This window comes from Phasianus colchicus, chromosome 1 (genome assembly GCF_987193195.1).
Source record: "Phasianus colchicus chromosome 1, bPhaCol1.hap1.1, whole genome shotgun sequence".
Lineage (NCBI taxonomy): Eukaryota > Metazoa > Chordata > Aves > Galliformes > Phasianidae > Phasianus > Phasianus colchicus.
Genome location: NC_143436.1, coordinates 172113732 through 172133113, shown reverse-complemented (window position 1 = coordinate 172133113; position 19382 = coordinate 172113732). Strand labels below are relative to the sequence as shown.

Below are 19382 nucleotides of genomic sequence, written 5' to 3'. Positions count from 1 at the left end.
CTACTGTAGCACAAGGGGCCATAAAGCTGTGCAGCCCACCTTACTTGTTAGAAGTAGTTTGACCTTAATTCATTATTTCAGTGCTTTGCAGAGTTATGAGTAGTTTGGGGGACAGATGGGCAGTGCACATCAGTGTTTGCCTTAGACCCTGGCCACACAGTGAGGTTTGGGTCTGTAGCTTTGCTTTGCTGATGGGTTCTATCACCACAACCTGGACTGAGTGGCCAGGTCCTGCTCCTGCTGGTCTGCCTGGTGCAGAGAAAGTCTCTGGTTAGAGAGGAGAAGTGGAGACTGAAAGCTCTCCTAAGCCATCCACTGGGACTCCTATAAGAAGAAATTCTTGTAAAAATGCTGACTTTTATAACAATCTCTTAATTTTCCAGAATGTGCCCATAATGGTCTGGGAATCTGTCTTGGCTGTAAAGATCTTTATCCCAGTGTTTAGTGCCATACACCATATTTTTAATGCTGTGGCAGAAAAAGTACTTGTAAACAAATGGAATTCCACGCAAGCTACAATTCCAGGAGAGATGGAAGCAGACCCAACAAACTGGAGACACAGATCAGGGCTGATGTTCTGTATTCTCATGTGTGAAACCCACACAGCACCCGAAACACCCTAACACCCTCTGTGACTCAGCACATGGTATGTTTGTCTGAAGACATTTAAAAATGTCATGAATTCAAAGAACGCCCTGTTTCCCAGTCTGACTTTGTTTCAGATTTCTTTGAATTAGCAGCTTTCTCTTCCCCCAGTGATCTGCATGATTGGTTTCTAGAACTTGCTACATTATAATAGCAGCAACCATAGTGACAGCAGTAACTCTGTGTGACTCAAAGTGCTCCTACAATTGGCGTCAGGCAGACATGCAAAGCTCCAAAGGAAAAGTCGAAGCTCACAGACATACAGCAGCATCTGGGCCAAATCTGTAAAGCTGGAAACAAAGTCCAAAGAGATTTCCTCTTATGCGTGCACTCACAAAGTCCCCTAATGTCATACTACCCCAGTTTCTACAACTCCTTGAAACTAAGCATTTTTTAACATGTCCTGGTAATACATACCAATACTTGGCATTGTGCTGTATTGTGCCTGACCTGAATTGCTTATTAAGCTCAGAATATCGAGATTATTCTGATTTTTTTTATTCTGACTTTTTTTAGGAAAATGTATTCATAAATGGGCTTTCAGCTGCAGATTCACAAAAAAAAAAAAAAAAAAAAACACCAACTCGTTAAGAAGTCGTGAAGCACACTCCTCAGAAGCCTTCAGGCTATTTCTTACACTCCACTATGCCAGCGGGTTTCATATCTTTTCATAGGGTGCTGTATTTCAGTAGCAGCTTTTGTAATTCCAGATTGATCATCCATGGCTTTATCTCAAATCCTTTCTCCTCAATGCAAGGGACAAACTCCATATCCCTTTGCATTTATTAGAAAGCCATTCTTCTCAAATCTACAATACCACTTTATATTGCAAAGTCATCTTTACTGGGAGACAAGACAAGACAAGTCAACTGTCAGACTGCAAAGGAAAGGTTCAAATCTTTACATTACTTCAGAAATGATACGTTTTTATCAAAACACTGCATTTTCTGCTTCATTCTCTCTGGAGCCTTTTGGATCATGTTACAAGATAAAAATAACAACAATTTATAATAGATAATTGTTCAGGTTTTCTTTCACTAGCATTTTCTTTACAAACCACAAGTCCTATAAACTACTGCCAACCTCACTTAAAAGTCTACAAATTGATTCAAAATAGTCAGTCTTTATGAAAGACTGGGGTTTACCAGGCTTCTGCAGAAAAAGGGGGACTCAGCTCTTGGTGCAGTAACCCTCTAAAAAGACTGTTGTTTTAATGCATAAGTACTAATGCAGTTCGTACGTAGTATCCAGAGAATTAGGTAGGATGTGGCACCCAAAGAAGCTCTCTGCACTGCTACGCAACACCAGCCTCCTCCAAATCCCATGAGCTCAATGAGTAGCAATTGTGCTGAGCTGTTCTGCCCTGCCCTAATTCCCATGGAGGAATATTGCTGTTGATTTCAGCAGTCAAGGCTCTAAGGAAAAGTGGGGAAACAAATCTGCATCTGTTCTCAGAGGTACCTGTGACATCAGGGGACTGACAGTGGAACAAACAATGTAAATGAGATCTAATCAAGCCTGGTGAATCAGCTGTACCACTACCATTGTCAGGGTGCACTGACCATGCTCAATTTTTCATGCCTGAGAAGATACAGGACAGCTGTTAGAAGGGATCTGTCAAATGCAGTATTATCTCTCTGACCTGTGATATCTTGTGGTGCCAGGGTCATCCCAAGACTGAGGAGAGAGTGTCCTTCTTGTCTCTGCGACTTAATGCTATCTCTATATGGTCTGAATGCTATTTAGGTCCTTGGACTTCAGCAACAGAGAAAGCTTAATATCTCCAAAATCAACAAAGATATTACAATGAGCCAAAAGAAATCCTTGAGCAGAGAAACAGCCAACATGATGGCCAACACATGGCATGTGGCTGTGGATGCTGCTTAGATGGTATGTATATATTCCATGTTTCTTCACTCCATGCTTCATGCTCCTTCCAATGCCCCTGCATACCTTGGTTGCTCTCATGTGCTTGTCTTTAAACAGGTGATGAAGGAGACTGAAAACTGTCTATTCTGCTTTGTAAAGCAAAAGTTAAAGAGATCAGAAGGTAAAAATATGCTTTGGAGAAATAAAGGGATGTGAGCAAGGAAAGGAAAATGCAGGCTGAATATCATGGAAAAGTTCTGAGTAGAATGCCTACTAAGCTGTGTTTCCTGAGAAGAAAATAAAAGCATTTAACACTAGACTGGACAAAATCCTGGAAAATGTGCCTTTGGGAACTATTCTGTCCTCTCTGTGGGGAATATGACTTCATCTGCACTGGAAAACGTTGCAACACTTTGATGCCAAAGTGAAGCTTCCAGCAATATTCAAACATCTCACAGAGCTCAGGAACCAAAAGAAGCCAAATCTTTCAAGGCAAAAATAAAATTGCTAACTCCCAGATTCTGCTCTAATCAATACAAACGTAGAAGATCAGAAGAGAAGTAAGTCAGAGTTTACTCTGACTTTGCACCAGCAAAACAGATTATTTGTTCCCGTGTCTTACATTTCCTGAAGTTTCATTAGGTTATGCAAAGTCCTTTGAAATGAAAAGCCTCACAGAAGTGCTGAGTATCATTGTTCCCTCCTAATAAAAGAGGGCAAAAAATAAAAAGCAAGAAGCCTAAACTTGATTCTGCAGATAAATAAAACAGCACTCCAGGATTTCTATAGATCAAAAATGTTGTTTTTAATGCAAAAATCTGCTGAAACCCAACACAGCTGCAACAATATTCAAAACACCATTTTTTTTTTAACATCAATAGGAAAGGGAAGAAAAGTAACTCTTTCCAATATTTTAGCAGCATCTTTTATTTTTTTTTTAATACATCAGCATTTCCATTTTAATCATGCTTCCAAGGCACCAAAATCTTTCTCTATGCTGAAACTTAGCGTGTTTTTTTTTTTCCCTGTCTAGCTGAAAATTATATTAGGAGTGAATATAACTGGGGAGGAAAAAAAAACAGCATGCTTGTTTCAGAGCCCAATTGACTATAGACAAGTTAATTCAGTTGGGTAACACTTCAAGAAGACACCTTGGATCCACACCCATTTTAGGTTTATGTCACAATCAAATAATCTTATCTTTTGGACAGAAATATTGACATAACTTGCACTCAGTGTCCTTCATTTCAAAGAACACATGAAAATTTGTAGCTGATAAAGGCCCTGCTGCTTCCCCAGTATGATTTTGGAACACCGGAAGAGTTAAGACATCTCAACTGGCTGATGACAGAATGAAAAGAACAGAAGCAGATAAATATGAAGGCTACTCCCAGCACCATTTGTCTTCTTCAGGTTGCATCTCCAACGTTCCAAGGAGTATTACAACTCCTTGCTTGCTCAATGCTCCTCATGCCCCTGATGACAGGAATGGCCTCCTCAGAGCTAATCATTCTGCACTCTATGATCAGTAATGTTTATTATTCAATCTTGCTTGCTAACCTGCTCCATTACAATGGCTGGTGTTAGCTTCAGCAGCAAACATTTGTTCACTTGGGTCTCCTTCAGTTGGATTCCTTAGAGAAAGATTGTGCAGAGAGCAGTGCTGGTGAATGGTGAATCTGCTGGGTCAGCAGCCTTTAGGGATTCAGGAAGGACATGTGCAAACAAAGGGAAGGCAATCTCAGGAAAGGGGATTGTCTGGAATCTAAGTGCCTGCTTTTTTTTTCACATATTGCATACAAGCACCTGCTAACCTCGGTTCTCTTCCAGTCAGATTTGGTGGCAATGCACTGATAAAAGATTTAATGATACAGGCTACATCTGACTAAGAGAATAGGAATCTGATTTATTTCATTTAAAAACCAATAGCAACAAAGAACATATATTGCATCAGTTCATCTTTTGTTTTGAATTTGTTTTATATTTTAATTCCTCTTTTCTGTCTGAATACAGCAGAGAGAGAGCTGGCTAATCTTCAATGGAACATATGCTACAAAATCTGTTAAAGATAACATCACCTTCTAAATTCCCTCCTTCTTAGCATCTCCCTAAACATATAATGCTTCCCAGCCTTTCTCAGCTGGACTCCAGACCCAAATCCAGGAATTTGACCTGTGCACTATCACAGCACATGAAGGCAACTTGTAGTGCTGGGAAGCAGGCACTGAACATCAGCATTAGCAGTCACAGGATGCAGTTCAGCAAGTCAAGGGAAGCACAGTCAATCTAAAAAAGGATGACGCTGCAAAACACTATACTTAATCTCTTGGTGGATGCCTATAGAAATGTGGAGTGATAGTGTGAAACACTGATGCCATGAAGCTGCTTCTAGACAGGTTTTGGTAAAGAAGGCACAATATAGCACAGCTTAAATGGATTAAAAACAAGTAAACTGGTGGATCTTAAAATAATAATTACAATGATCCTTAAGCAAATGTGATTTTCAGTAATCTATTTTTAGCGCTATACTTTTTAATATTTGCATTAATGATCTGGAGGAAAAGCAGTCAGTGTAATTCACCACTGGAACAGCTTATGAAGATCCTGTTTTTCTGGAATTAAATTCAGACTAGAAAGGCTGTTTGTTGTTTTTTGTTGTTTTTTTTTTCCTCAGAGATATACTCTTGTTCAAACTGGAGTTACACGAAGGTTGTCCTGCGACCTATGCTAAGGCAGACCTCAGTCTAAATAGTCACAGTGCTCTCTGCTGACCTTATTACTGCTGAATCTATCAGGCTACAACATGACATAAAATCACTCACAAGTAACATTTAACAGTGCCATGTTCCTTTTTTGCTCTTCTTCTGTTACCTTCTGGTGAGGCATCCGTTCCTTTCACAGGCCCCTCTTGCAATGCCTTTACATGCGCATGTATGCATTGGATCAATACCTAGCATGCAATTCATCTTTGTCCTGGGTGAGGATTGCCCTGTCACATGTCTACAGCACAGCAAAGTCACTGAAGCTTTGCATTTGACAAGATGAAAGAGAGGGAAAGATGTGTAAAACAGCCCTGAGAAGCAAACTTGGAAGGGAAGAATAGCGCTTGGTTTTGGGCAGAAACAGACATCCCTCCCTGGACACTCCCCAGATGGGTTTGGGGTAATCATTTCCTTCCTGGAAGTCTCTTGGCCATCTTTCCTGCCCCCACCAAGGCTCATTTTCTCCCTGTTATTTTTTACCAGTTACGCTCTCTCCCCATAGGCAGAAAATGATCCTGACCTTAGTCTTCCACGCAGAAAGCAGAAAGTCTCATTGTAGCTGTCAGACAAAATAATGCTTACTGGTCACTGCCCGCAGTTCATTTCCTTCCCTTGACGGTTTCTAGCCTCGGTAGTCATCTGCAGCTACCTTCACCAAAGCCCCTAATGACTTTTCCTGAGCTAATCTCAGACCCAAGGCTGCCTTCATTCTCCCTGCCTTTGGCTGCAAGCCACATTTCTTGTCCTTTAGGCTCACAGACTCCATCTCTTCCAAGAGGCCCTCCTATTTCTTTAGCTGTTTCCTCAAGCACATCCTTTGAGGAATAGCTTCTCTATACGGTCCCACAGTGCTATGAGTTTAGTTCTCTTCTCTTTTCTACCCTCTACATCTTAGACATTGACTTTCTCACCTGCAAAGTCACATCCTGCAGTTAATATGCTAACTAGCAGATCTCCTTTGTCTTTTACTCTTTAAAATCTCAAGGTTTTTTCTGAGAGTTCCTCACAGACAACACATTGCCCCACCTTCAGTGTTCATCTTGATGGAAAATGCCACATTAGTCAGCCCTTCATACACAGCAGTCCTAAGCAGGTGAGAGGTGACTGTTATGATGATCACTATTGGCACAGGACACTTGAATAAGAATTTTGGGGCAGTTTGTATGACACCTTTTCCAGAAGGCCCCACCTTTTTCCTGAGGTGAAATCAGAAGCTGCTAGAATCTTCATCCCCTTCTTCTCTAACTAAATGCTCCTTTTACCACTGCCCACTTCAAGAGCCCTCCATGTTTTCTAACCAGCAATTAAAGGACCATAGTTTCAGGAGTTTTAGAGCTTCCATGAGACACAAGGGAAACAAAATAGAGAAATGGGGATTGAAAAAGAAAGTACTGCTTCTTTCTTTACTGAAAGGATTGGCAAAACTGGTGCGCTGCTTGCACAGCAAGTGATGAGTACTGAAGATGACAGTGTAAGCCACACGGCTACTCACAATGATGCCAAGGGCTCATTTTTCATATGCCACTCAAAATCAAGGCCAAAGAGTCAGATTCAGAGGGGCCTCTAAGTCAGCGGGTCACTGCATGCTCTGCTTCCCTGGATTCATACCTCTCTGAGCTTGTCTTAGCCCTCCTGCAGAGCCAAGAGGAGTTCTGAGCAAGTGGAAATTTCATCTATAATTCCTGTGCACTGACCATTTTAATGAAAAGCTTCACCTTGCCAGCATAACACTCTTTAAATTGACCATCCTTGCAATACTTGCATCTTTTAATCCGCTGTCTCTCATAAAACTGGCTAACCTTTCAGTTCATTATGTTCTTCAGATTATTGCTGTGCTCTTAAAATCATTGCTCTGCATTCGCAGAGTGAAACTATTCACCAAATTAGTATGTCATATCTGAGCTGCCTACCTGCAAATTTCTAGTCTCCTCACTTAAGTAGAATTGACTTGCCAAGATACAATGAAAAGAAGATCAATAATTATGGACTCTAATTTGCCATAGATTTCTTAAACTTTACTTCCTGCTGTTGTGTCCTCAATAGTTATGGTCAAAGATGCATCCTTGCAATCTGTTTTAGCTACATTACATATCTCTTTATCTTTCAAACATTCAAAGTAAACCAGCTGGAAACACTGCACTTAACTGCTACCAGCAAGACTGTATCTATCTACATAACTGTGCCCTCAAGAGGTTACAGGCAGCATAACTTTCACCTGGGTTGTCAGCATGTCAAAGCAATCCAACAGAAATGCTCCTGAAGCATCTTGTTGAGATACTGCAGCAGCAGTTTGACCACTGAAGAAGTGGCTGGACTTGGGGTACTTCTTGTTGCCCAAAGTGCTTTAGTAGAAGCTTAGAAGAAGCTAATGATAGCACTGTTTTGTAAGCAACTGCTGCAACAGCTACAGTGCTGCCACGTGATTATACATGGGAAAGGAAGTGGTTCCTAAAATTGCAAATGGAAAAGACTGTGATGCAACCTTTCTGCTTGGAACATAAACTCAGCATATCCCAGAGTCAACATAAAATATATGTATGCTGCTTAGCCAGGATTGTCTGAAATACCACATACAAAGTACATAAAAACAACCAATATCTAAAGAGTCATTCTGGGTCTGCATGGACCAGCAGTTTCTTGCAGGCTCTGACATTCAATTTTTATGATAAGAGCAGATTTGTGGCATAAGCACTCATGAATAATTCCCTCGTGTGAGTTGCCACATACAACTGGGGAAATCCCAGCTGTAAAACCTTGGCACAGTTCAGCTAGTGCAAGCTGCACTACTTCTGCACAGGTGCTATTCCACTGACCTACTTGGAGTTCCCTCTCTTTGTTGCTGCTGGAAGAAGAGGATCAGGCTGTTTGCTCAACACCTCTGGTAAATATGCCTCTCTGCCACCTTTCATGGCAGTAAAAATGCTTCCAGTATTGGATGAAGGAGTTTTAACAACTCATAGGGCAGCCTACATCTCACCTACCCACGGGCCTCCCTGTTCTCAGTTGGCTTAGCTCCTCATCAATCCATGATTTTAAACCCCACTGGGAAACCTACTTAGATCCTAGGCTAAAAGAAACACCATTATAACTTTAATCCAGCTACACTGAACATGCCTACGCTGGTTTCTAACTTCAAGAAAAATACAGTTTATTCAAACACTCATCCTCTACCACTGAATGCAGCAGCTATGTTGGTGCAGGTGACCAGGATGAGAAGAAACAGAAAGTGAAACCATTACTCATCTCCTTGCCCAAACGCAGGGAAAGGAACGGAACAGAACATGAGTTAAAGGCAACACTCAGTGCACTGTTTATTTTTCCCTGGGCTTTTCCTTCATAATAATAATGGTAGAAGGTTCTTTTAACCCCAATAAAAATATTTGTGAGGGTTATATTTGGCTAGATCTCCAGCTGGAGGCCAATTAAAGTGGAAATCACAATAGTGCCACTGAGCCATAGTCAAAGCACACCTCATGGTATATACCTCAACCTATAACCATTGTATGGGGAACAAAGACCCACATTCCTGTATAGCAAATAACCCCAACAGCTCATGGCTTGACTTAAAACAACCTAATGATTATAATGCCTAATGTCAACATCTGTGTAAATGCAGTTATGTCATTTAAACAATGGAGCCGTATTGATCAATAGCAGATGAAGATCTGGTGAAGGATGTAAGGATCTGATCTTTACCCTCATACGTGCCTTCAGATCAGCCAAAATACTGGCTTCAGCCACCTGGCCCCTCTCTGACATCCCCACAGACAGTTTTTAAGCAGGTTAAGAAATGATGGGTTCTCACTTTGTTCATTTCTTACACATTTTCAGCAGCGCTGAGTGAAATGAGAAACAACCATAAAACCCAGTAGAGGGGAAAATTGGACGTGCTGTGTAAATAATTTCTAAACTGTGAGTAAAGTTGCTGGCAATTTTCATTTCCTATCACAGGTTTACGTATGTTTGAATTGCCACCTCCTGAGATGCTCACTCCCTTCTAGAGGGAAGGGATGCAGAGTGGTTACATGAGTGGTCGTGGCACAGTCTGAAGGGTTCTCCTTAAGCAGGAGGACACCTGGGAGAAAAGCCCTCATCTAAGGCCCACTCTGACATCCCAGTGAAGATCTCTAACACCTCCCAAGTCCCCTTGTCCGTCCGTCCGTCCGCCCCACCATGTTTCACTATGGTGGCTGTAACCAGACCCAGGCATGCGGCACCACCAAACACAAATTAAAACCAGATGAGCAGAGCAGCAATTGGAAGGAGGGGGTGGTTAAAGCCCAAGCAGAGCCTGTGATGGCTCTCAGTGAAACTAGCCAGGCCGCGTGGGCTCACAGAGCTTTGCTGAATTGAAAACCCTCTCCACGCCTTCGTTGCCTGACCGGAGCTCTATAATGAAGCAGCCTTCTTGAAGCAGCAGCTTCCAGCAGAGTTAACTCTCAAGCAGCTGCTGCGTTTTCAAATTGTCAGCCAGATTAAACACAGGAATGCAACGCTGAGGGAAGGGCGAAGTGACAGGGTCAGTTTGCTCTAAAGTGCAGAAAATGCTCCAAAAGTCGGAGCCAGGGCTCCTGGCAGCCGGCGGGGAGCCACGCTGACACTGCCCAGCTGAAGGCCTGGCACAGGTCCCTTACAGGGCCTCAGCTGTGTCCCCTAAGCTGCACCCCAGCTGTGTTTGCATCTTGCATGTGGGATGGGAGCCCACTGTCCTATCTGGGTGCACCTTAGTTTGGGGGAGAAAGGCAGGAAATGGGCCCAGAAGGACTGCCCAAATGCTGTAACCTGGGCAGATAAACTCATCCCCAAATGGAGGCAAGTGTACACCAAGTGGCATGAGGTGACAGTGAGTGCCACCGAGCCCTGTGTCGCTGATGACAGGGGAGAGTGATGATTTACTGGGAAAACAGCCCTATAAAAAACATGCCAGAGGATCCTGCTTATTGTCTCATACCCTTCAAACACTCCACGGCTAAAGCCATACAATTCGCAGGCTAAAAAAAGAATGGGAGGTGATTCTCCTACGCAGTGTCTAGACCGCAGCCTCCACTAACCCCACCGGGCAGAATGGAGCCAGCAGCCTGGCAGGGCTCCTCCTCACGCCTCCTCTACCAGGAATAAACATTCCCTCCTTGTCTTTAGCTCAAATGTGAGCTGAACCTCTCAGGTAGCTCTCAAAGGTCATCCAACAACCAGACATGGGGCTCAGTGCAAGAACGGCCATAGGTGAGCAAGCCTTTGGCCACATTCAGACACTCAGACAGCCACTCAGTGGTCAAGTGGCCAAGCCAAGTGGTCTGCCTCATACCTTCCTCTTCCCAAAGCCTCCACACCCATACAAACTAAGTGTGAAGATCCACACCGCAGCACAAGCAGGCAGCACTTACCTCCCAGGAACTGGATGCCTCCTGCCACCCTGCCCACGGTCCTGGAGATGAGCTCAGACACGCAGCAGCCCATGAGGGCCGTCAGGGCCACCAGGAGCAGCAGCCCGCAGCCCAGGCCCGTCACCACCGTGCAGATCCGCCACTCAGTGCTGGGGATGGCCTGGAAGGAGGCGTAGCGGCCGCACTGCTCCACCATGATGGTCGTTTGGCGGCTCTCATCCCTCACCGGGTAGGAGCACCTCCGGAAAGTGCCAAAGGAAACCGACTTCTCCAGCTGAGACCCCAAGAGCCAGTAGGGCATGAAGAAGCCCACACAGGATGCCGCTGCGCAGAGGAAGGAGAGGAAGGCCCAGACCACGCCGGCACAGGTGAGGCTGGAGGCCATCTTCACGTCTGCACCAAGCCCCTCGCAATGGAGAGACAGAAAGCCCCTCTGTATTTTAGAACGTTAGGGATAATCCAGAGTCTCTCAGCCTTGGCAAATCCTCACAACAGGAGAAGCTCGGATCCTAAAAGCCAGGGGGATGTTTCCTCCCATCATGAAGACAAAGGTCCCTGATTAAATAACAGAAAGGAGAAAAAGCCAAGTTCAGTAACATGGACATTAGAAGAGTTTATCTGCCAGAGCATCTTCCCTTCTTCCAGCACTTCTCATGAAGACATCATACATCTCTGCCCTATTCCTGCAGCCACTAGCATCACTATGGGGGGGCAGCGTGGGCATGTGGGCTGTGCAGCCCTGCCAGGGCTTCCCTGCTCACCTCTCACCCCTGCACGTCTTCACCTTCCCTGTGCTGATAGAGAAAAAGGCGAGGTCTCATTCATCCCTCCTCCTGAAACGTGCTTTAGGCATGGCCTCACAGTTTCCGTACAAACCATTCACACTGCCTACAGCTTTTCAGTCCCAGACCCTCATGGCAGCAGTAAACCTCATTAACACAAAACCTCTTTGCCTATTCCTACCCCAAACCCAGCACCTTTAGATCATGCTCCTCCCGGACAACTTGCAGCCTCCCAGCTCTGTGGTACGCTTGCCTGTTTCAGGAAAGCTGCTTCCCAGAGGTTGGGGTATATTTCTTGTTAAATCCATCCTGGATTGCTGCTCCAACTGTGTCTGTAAATTTATGATCACCTCTCACAGTTGCTATAAATGAATTCTGATGGCTATTTACAAGGGCTTTTTTTTTCTAAGCGTGATTAGACACCAATCAGTGAACTCAATTAATGTGCAGGCAATAAAATTAAAGCTCCCTTTGCACCAGGAGGGAATGCAGAGACAGTGCCTGTAAGTGAAATTAAGTGTGTGCACCACACGAAACTTTTGTTTACTTTTAAAACACTGAGGGAAAAAAAAAAAAAGAAAAAGAAAGAAGTCTCTTCCATAACTCTGAGAAAGGCCCGAGATGCAGAGAAGCCATACGCTCAGCTCCTAGAAGACACAGCCCATCTGCAGGAACGCCTTCCAACCTGCCAGAGCCCTAACCCCGGGGACAGAAACTTGGAGCGGAGCACGGGCCGCCTCCATCCCTCCTCAGGCATCTCCCGGGGAAGGACCCGCCCGCGTCTTGGCGTTTCATCAAACGTCTCCGGCAAAGTGGGTCACGGCACTCGGGGGAGATGGTTCCCTCAACTAGCGGACGAGATCGGGGTGGATACACGGACAGCACCCTTCCAACCCGCGGGGCAGTAACTCCGCTCCGCACCGCCAGCGCTGCCAGCCCACGCCCGGCACTCTCTATGGGGCGTGGGATCGCCCCTCCGGCCCCAAAACCCCGCTCCTCCGCTCCGGGGTAGGAGGGGGCGGCCGAGAGCTCCGGGGCTCCCCGAGGGAAAGCGGGGGCCGGGAAGTGAAACTCGCCGGGGTGATGCGAGGGGAAGGCTGCGGAGGGACGGGAAAGGGTATAGGGGAGAGTAGGGGAGCAAGAGGACGGGAGAAAGGGGCGGAAAGAGTGCGGAGTAGTGGGGAGATCCGAGAAGGACGGGGGCCCCGGAGGGGAAGGGGATGCGGGACAGGAAAGGGAGTGCGGGGAGCCGGGAGCAGAAGGGGGTCTGCAGAGTTCGGTGGAACGGGAAAGGGACGCGGCTGCTGGTTGGCGGTGCGGGGAGCGAGCGGAGCGGGGATGTAGCCGAGAAGGGCCGGGCTCCGAGGGGCGCGGGAGGCCGGGGGAAGCCGCGGGGAGCCGGGATACTTACTCGCACGCCGGGCGCTGGGGCTGCCGCCGCGGGTGCCGGCAGCACATGGGCGCGGGGCCCGGCTGCGGAGCCGGCGTGTGGCGGCCGCCCCAAGCGACTCTCGCCGCGGTCCCGGAGCGGAGGCGACGCGGGCGGGACCGGCACCGGGACCCTCCCCGCACCACCCCGGCCCGTCCTTCCCTCCCTTCTCTGCACGTCTGATTCTTCGGGAGGCACCGCGCTCCACCGCCTCTCCTCCCCCTTCCCCCGCCACCGCCTCCCCGGGCGGGACTCGCCGCGGCCGGGGCCGGGGGCGAGGGGCCGGGAGGAACCTCCCCGAGGCGTCCCGGGGCGGGGCTGGGGGTCCCGGGGCGAGTCCTGGCGCCCCGAGGCTGGGGGCGGCAGGGAGAGAGTGGGGGCGAGGGCAGGGGAGGGGGAAACAGCCGGCGGGGAGGGAGGGTTAACGGGAAGGAGGGTGGCGGGGAGGAGGGGGGGAGACTGCAGCCTTTACATGGGAAAATACGGGCTAAGCGGGTGGTGTGCGTGTGAGCAGTGCGTGTGTCTGTGTGTGTGCATGCGAGCTGCTGAGCCAGCGATTTGCTTCCGACAGTTTGTGCTACAGCGAGGGGCAATGCGAGCGGAGTACCGAGCAGCTCCTCTGGCTGGGGGAGGTCGGGAGGAAGACCCCCAGGCCTTGGCCGGGGTCTGGAGTGGGAAAGTTTTGGGGAGGGGTTGTAAGGAGGGATGGTGTCCGCTGGGAGAGAGATTTCCTCTTTCTGCTGCTTCCTCCCCGCCCTGCAGCGCCAATAGATTCCCTCCAACAGAAGACAATTTTATGCCGAGTTTAAATTATGTCGGCACCGGACAGGGAAAATCTCTTTGGTGATGTTTTTTTTACAGTCCTAGAACATCGCGTGTGATTTAAGCACTGATCATTAATATTATTAATGCTAAATGGAAGCAGGGTTTATTGCACTCAGTCTGTGTTTACACCATTTAGTAGTAACAGCAGTCATGTTCAAAACTAAATTACAAAGCCACTTTATTGGATGGGTGTTTTGTTTTGTTTTTTTTTAAAAAGACTCTATTTTTGCCCTGTAATGTGAAGTCTTAAAATCAGAACATTAGTGGAAATGTGTATTTTCTCAAAGGACAAAAAAATGGATTGAGAATTATCTAGCAAAATCTAGTTTTCCATCCTATCATTTCAAGCATATTCCTTAAGGAAAAGTGATTCAAATAAAAGAAGGTTGAATAAAAGTGTTTCAAATAAAAGAAGCTGAAATATTCTGTGATTCTGTTTTGGATGCAGCATGCTGTAGGGAACCTTCTTTAGCAGAGGGTCGGACTCCATGATCTCCAGAGGTCCCTTCCAACCCCTACAGTTCTGTGATTCTGTGAAATATGGCTTTGGTGCTAGAAGGTGTGTGTAGTGATGTGCTTTGCAAGGAAGGCAATGAAGGCATACTCCCAAAACAACCACAGCCCCCCAGCTGCACACACAAAGGCTGGGTCTGTGTTGGCAAGTATTAGAGATTACCCATCACAGAATGGCCTGGGTTGGAAGGGACCTCAAGGATCAGAAATCTCCAACCCCCCTGCCACATGCAGGACCACCAACCTCCCCATTTAATGCTAGACCAGGCTGCCCAGTGCCCCATCCAATCTGGCCTTGAACATGTCCAGGGGCAGAGCATCCACAACAGGGCAGCCTGTTCCAGCACCTCACCACTCTCTCTGTAAAGATCTTCCCTCCGACGTCCAACCTAAATCTTCCCTCCCTCAACTTAAAACCATTTCCCCTCGTCCTGCTGTTATCTACCCTTTCAAAGAGTTGATCAGCCTGACCCAATCACAGAACCACAGAATGCTTTGGGCTGGAACAGACCTTGAAGATCATATTATTCTACCCTCCTGCCTAATCTGTTCAGCATATCTTTTGGTGCTGAAGACCTGATGGATATTCCTATGTTTCCACACGGTTTTCTTTTGATTTGCTCTAGCCTAAGTCTCTAGCACTCAAGACCCATTAGATACCCTTCTAAAGCCTTGTCTTCTTGTCCATTGTCATCTGAATAGCATCCACCCTGTGCACTCATCCCTGCTGGGTAAAACAAAATGTGGCTGAGCAAAGGATGATCTGGAGACTCATCCTGAAAGTGAGCAACGCCAGAACATGAAGATGGCTGTGCCCATAGGGTGGGTGACTGTCCCAGTGGTGAGAAGCAGAGCCTGCTCTGCAGCATGCCTTCCTAGAACCCTCTTCTCACAGCAGCTGTGCACGGTTCCAGGCCTCCACCACAAAATGCCCCAGTGCTCAGCTCCACTTCTGCGAGTGTCTGCATGCTGACCACTCTTGTGCCTCCAGCCAGAGCCTGGCTCAGGTATTTCTCCTCCTGCTTCCCTTTTACCACCATGGGAACTGCACTCTTGGCATGAAGAGAGAGAAGGAGAGAATATTGTCATAAATTTGGAATTGCATAAAGAACCAGTTTGGTGTTCTTTCATTAGCCCAAGGCCTTGGTTATAATAAAACAACATAGATGTGTCTAAATTAAGCACACCAGGATTAGGCTGGGGTAGAAATTGCTTGGTGTTAAAATGACTACAGAAAAACTTCTGTTTCACACATGTAAACAGTTTCTAGGTTACATCTGACTTTGTAAATCTAGGGAGAAGGAAACAAGTATGCATTTATTCATGCAATTTATCTCTTCCATGGTATATGCCAAGGTCCCCAAGTCAGTGTTTGCTTTGCTAATGGCATCTCTACAGCAGTCCATTTACTTCCCTTATATGGCCTTTATATTCACTCCCTGAGCTGCTGCCATTCTGCATTCTCTCATAGAGACTGCACACAGAGTTCTGCATCTCTCCTGAAGCATCTTATCTTGCCAACTGTCTCTGAATTCCCCCACAAGCTGGCCACATAGCTTATCCTCTTGAATAAGATCTCTTTCTCCATCCGTTTGCTGTCAGTAAGACAAGTAGTTTTGTTTTGATTAGAAACAAATTAAACACATTGCATGTTTATGTAACTCTTATTCCTTTTTTTTCCCTAATGTTTGCAATTCAGCATGCTTCAGCTATATCAACATTTGCTGTCTTTTCAGGGAACATTGTGCTTAGGTGTATTTTTACTGTGAAAGCCAAAATATTTCAACTCATATCTAACCTGTAGATAAAATAATAAAAAGGGAGTTACTGCACAGTGCTTCTGGACCCATGATCTTTCTTATAATGACAAAAGCTGAGCCCTTCTCTGAGTGGAGCAATAGCAGCAGTCCTGATCCCCAGGGCTTTGTCTATTCTAAAATAGCAGCTGGTTTTAAAAGAGGTTCTGGTATTCGGAGATTTAACAGAATCTTCTTCTGAGAGAGCCTCCGAGTTGGTGGCAGGAACATGAGATGTGGAATTCCCACTGCTGGCACCACCTGAAGTCAGACCAGATCAAACGCCTACCAACACACTGTCAGAAAACTGCCATAGCAGGGAGATGAGAAAATATGCGTATAGATCCTTCTCTCTTCTCCCCAATCCACTGACTAAGCTGCTGTTACATCTGGGGCCCTACAGACTGGATCAGCACAGCAGAATGAAGAGAGAAAATCCTGTCACTGCACCTAAATCAATCCAGTTAATATATACATCACAGCCCCAGCCACAGAATCTTTCATTACAGCATATCCTGTAAGACAATCCACTGTCATATAAAATGCCAAAGGGGAGTAGGTGTGTTCCTAAACTCCAAGGAAAATGAAACAGATAGTGAACCTTCATCTCATTTTTCCATCTTTAAGAATAAAAAGAAAAGAAAAAAGAAAAAAAAAAGAAAAAAAAAAGAAAAAAAAAAGAAAAAAAAAAAAAAAAGAAGAAGAAGCTTTTCTTTCACAGGCCACCATCTGGTTTTCTCTTGTGTGGTCTGTAGGAGAGCGATAGTGCCTTCATGGTTCCGAGCATCTTACAAAACTGGATCTTCAGGTCATGTCTGCACTCGATTTTAAATGAAAAAGAAAGATGTAGGCACAACAATAGACTTGAGGCGATGTACTGGGAGCAGCAGAAAGTCAACTCAATTATTCAAATACAGTCACTAAAAACCAAGCAGACGAATATTATGGGGAGCCATCTGATAATTAATACACTTACTTTAAATTCTGTCACAGCAGCAGGAAGAAAACAACAGCTAATCATGCAAAAACATAGCACCTCAAGTCTAACACCTGCAAATTTCTCATCCAGAGGAAGGTAGAAGAAAACAAATTCAAATTGCTAGATCTTAATAAATCCAATGTGGTGCCTCTTCCAAGTAACACATATTGTATGTTTTCTACTGTGGGTGAAAGTGGACTCCAGAGATACGAGGCTGTCACATCTGAACCTGAATCCTGGCCTAATGACTTAGCTCTGGGCAAAACATTCTCTTTTCTGTTCCTTTCCAATGCTATGTTACGATTAGGATTATTTTTTTTTTTAATGATTATTCTAAAGGTGGTGAATTTTACAAATCACATTACTGAAAATTCATGAACAGAACATGCTTGTAAAGCATGGATGTGTCACTGGAAATACTGCTCTTGCTGCTAACCTCACTCTTCATCTCTGGACACGCCTACGTGTAAAGCATCAATCAATAAGAGAAAAAAGGAAACATCCTTCATTATATGCAATAAACCCTCCTTAAGCTGCTTCATTTTTAAAGCATTGTTACTTATTATGTATTACATAAAAGCCACCAGGTGCTCTGCACTTTGCCAAATAGCAGCTGTAGCAAAACAAGCTCCTGATTATCTCCTTCATGTCCCATTGCCAACAAGGCCCATGGTAGTGGGAGAGGCTGAGGAGGCTCATTGGGCACCAACTCTGCAACTGAGGGAGGAACATCAGGGAGTTCAAGATGGGTGTTAGGAAAAATTTCTGAGAATGAGCAGTGAGGCAGTAGCACAGGGAGAGCAGGGAGGTGGTGGAGTCACTGTTCCTGGAGGTGTTCAAGAACCTTGTAGGTGTGGCACTGAGGGATGTGGTGAGTGTGCACAGTGGGGATGTGTTGGTGGTTCAACTTAATGGTCTTTCCAACCTTAACAATTCTACGATTCTATGAATGCTTGCTCTGCCCTCACCAATGCCACAAAGATGCTATGGGACGACTGGTCCCAGCCTTGTTCTCATTTGACAGGGAACTGGCTTAGTTCTGCACAGAGGAAAAACACACGGGTGATTTTAATCCTGAATTTCCACTCTTCCCAAGTGTGCTTGGAAAAATCAGGAAAGTCTGGATTGTGAACAAGTAATTTCTCAGTAAGAAATATTTATTGGCAGTGTTTTCTGTGCATAGAGACCAACACAAAATAATCGGGGCAACAAATTTACCAGCAGAACATCCACTCATCCTTCCCAGGAGCAGAAAAACAACGCTAAAGAAAGCACGGGTCCTACACGTAAAGCCTCAGAAGGCAGCTTTCGCCCCGTCCCCGAAGCAGGGAGCGGTAGCGGAGCTCCCAGCGCTGCTCCGCAGTGCCGCTTGCTGGGCACCGCCGGTCGCGGTGCTCTGCTGGTACAGAGATCTTAGCCTGTCTGCGTTCTGTACAAATCTCTCACCTGCTTCACAACCGCACCGTTCTGCCGTCTTAATGCTGACGAGTTGCAGGTGCAGAATGTGCCGCGCTGACCTCACCGCTGGATTTTGTGTAAAGTGCGTATCTGCGTGAAAGGGATGTGAGGCATCTCCCTGTCCTTCCCCCAGGCCTTTTGCTGCAAAACTGCACTGAGCTGCTTCTCCCCCAAGCTGCAGCAATCGTTTGCATCTAGGTCATCATATTAGATTGCATTCCCAAGGAGGAAGCTAATGATTTCTGGGGGGTTTTGAAAGCAAAGCTGAAAATCCTCATGTTGGGGACAAAGGCCAATTCATTTTACAAGTGGAAGCTCATTTCCTCCAGATCATACCCAGAGGTCCATGTGGCTCTCAAGCCCTCTGTGAAGCTGCGACCTCTGAAATCTCTCACAGCTTTATATATGCCAAAAAAATGTAATACCAGCACTGTGACTTGAAACCCAGGCAGTGCCCACTTCATGGTGCACTCCTTTCCGAAACACAGAGAATGTCATCACATTCTTAATAGGGGAAGGCCAAGTTCTTTCTGTTTGTTTATCTGTTTGTTTTAAGGAGGTCATTTAAAAGGCTTTTGCAGAGAGAAATCAGAAGTTTTATAGCATCCACATGCCCTATGCATTTGTATAGATGTGATAAACAGCTATACCTATATCTACACATGCCTACATTAAAAATATTGCACAGGGCGTACAGCAGATTCAGATTCACTCTGCACAAGCATAGACCACAGGTACCTGACCTGCACTGTGGATGAGGAGGCACAGACACCTGTTCAGCCACATGTTCTTCCTTTGTTGCAGGGAGTGAGGAATGTATGTTGGACTGTATGTGCTAATATTTGCCTTTACAAAGTGTTTTCCTTCCACGTTACAAGTTGTTCTTCTTTTGTCATTAGAGTACATCTTTTTCTTCTTCCATTCGAAGCTGCCTGCTCTG

General features: G+C 45.7%; 1 protein-coding gene across 1 annotated transcript in view; it reads right to left on the bottom strand.

The window, feature by feature from the left end:
• The window catches only part of LHFPL6 (LHFPL tetraspan subfamily member 6), a 134484-nt gene extending 121311 nt beyond the window's left edge, over positions 1 to 13173 (bottom strand). The window contains exons 1-2 of the mRNA XM_031615837.2: positions 12854 to 13173; positions 10661 to 11215 (exon numbers count right to left, since the gene is read on the bottom strand). Coding sequence (XP_031471697.1) covers positions 10661 to 11045 — 385 coding nt within the window. The 5' untranslated portion in view covers positions 11046 to 11215; positions 12854 to 13173. The remainder of the gene's footprint in view (positions 1 to 10660; positions 11216 to 12853) is intronic.
• Positions 13174 to 19382: the final 6209 nt, after the last annotated feature.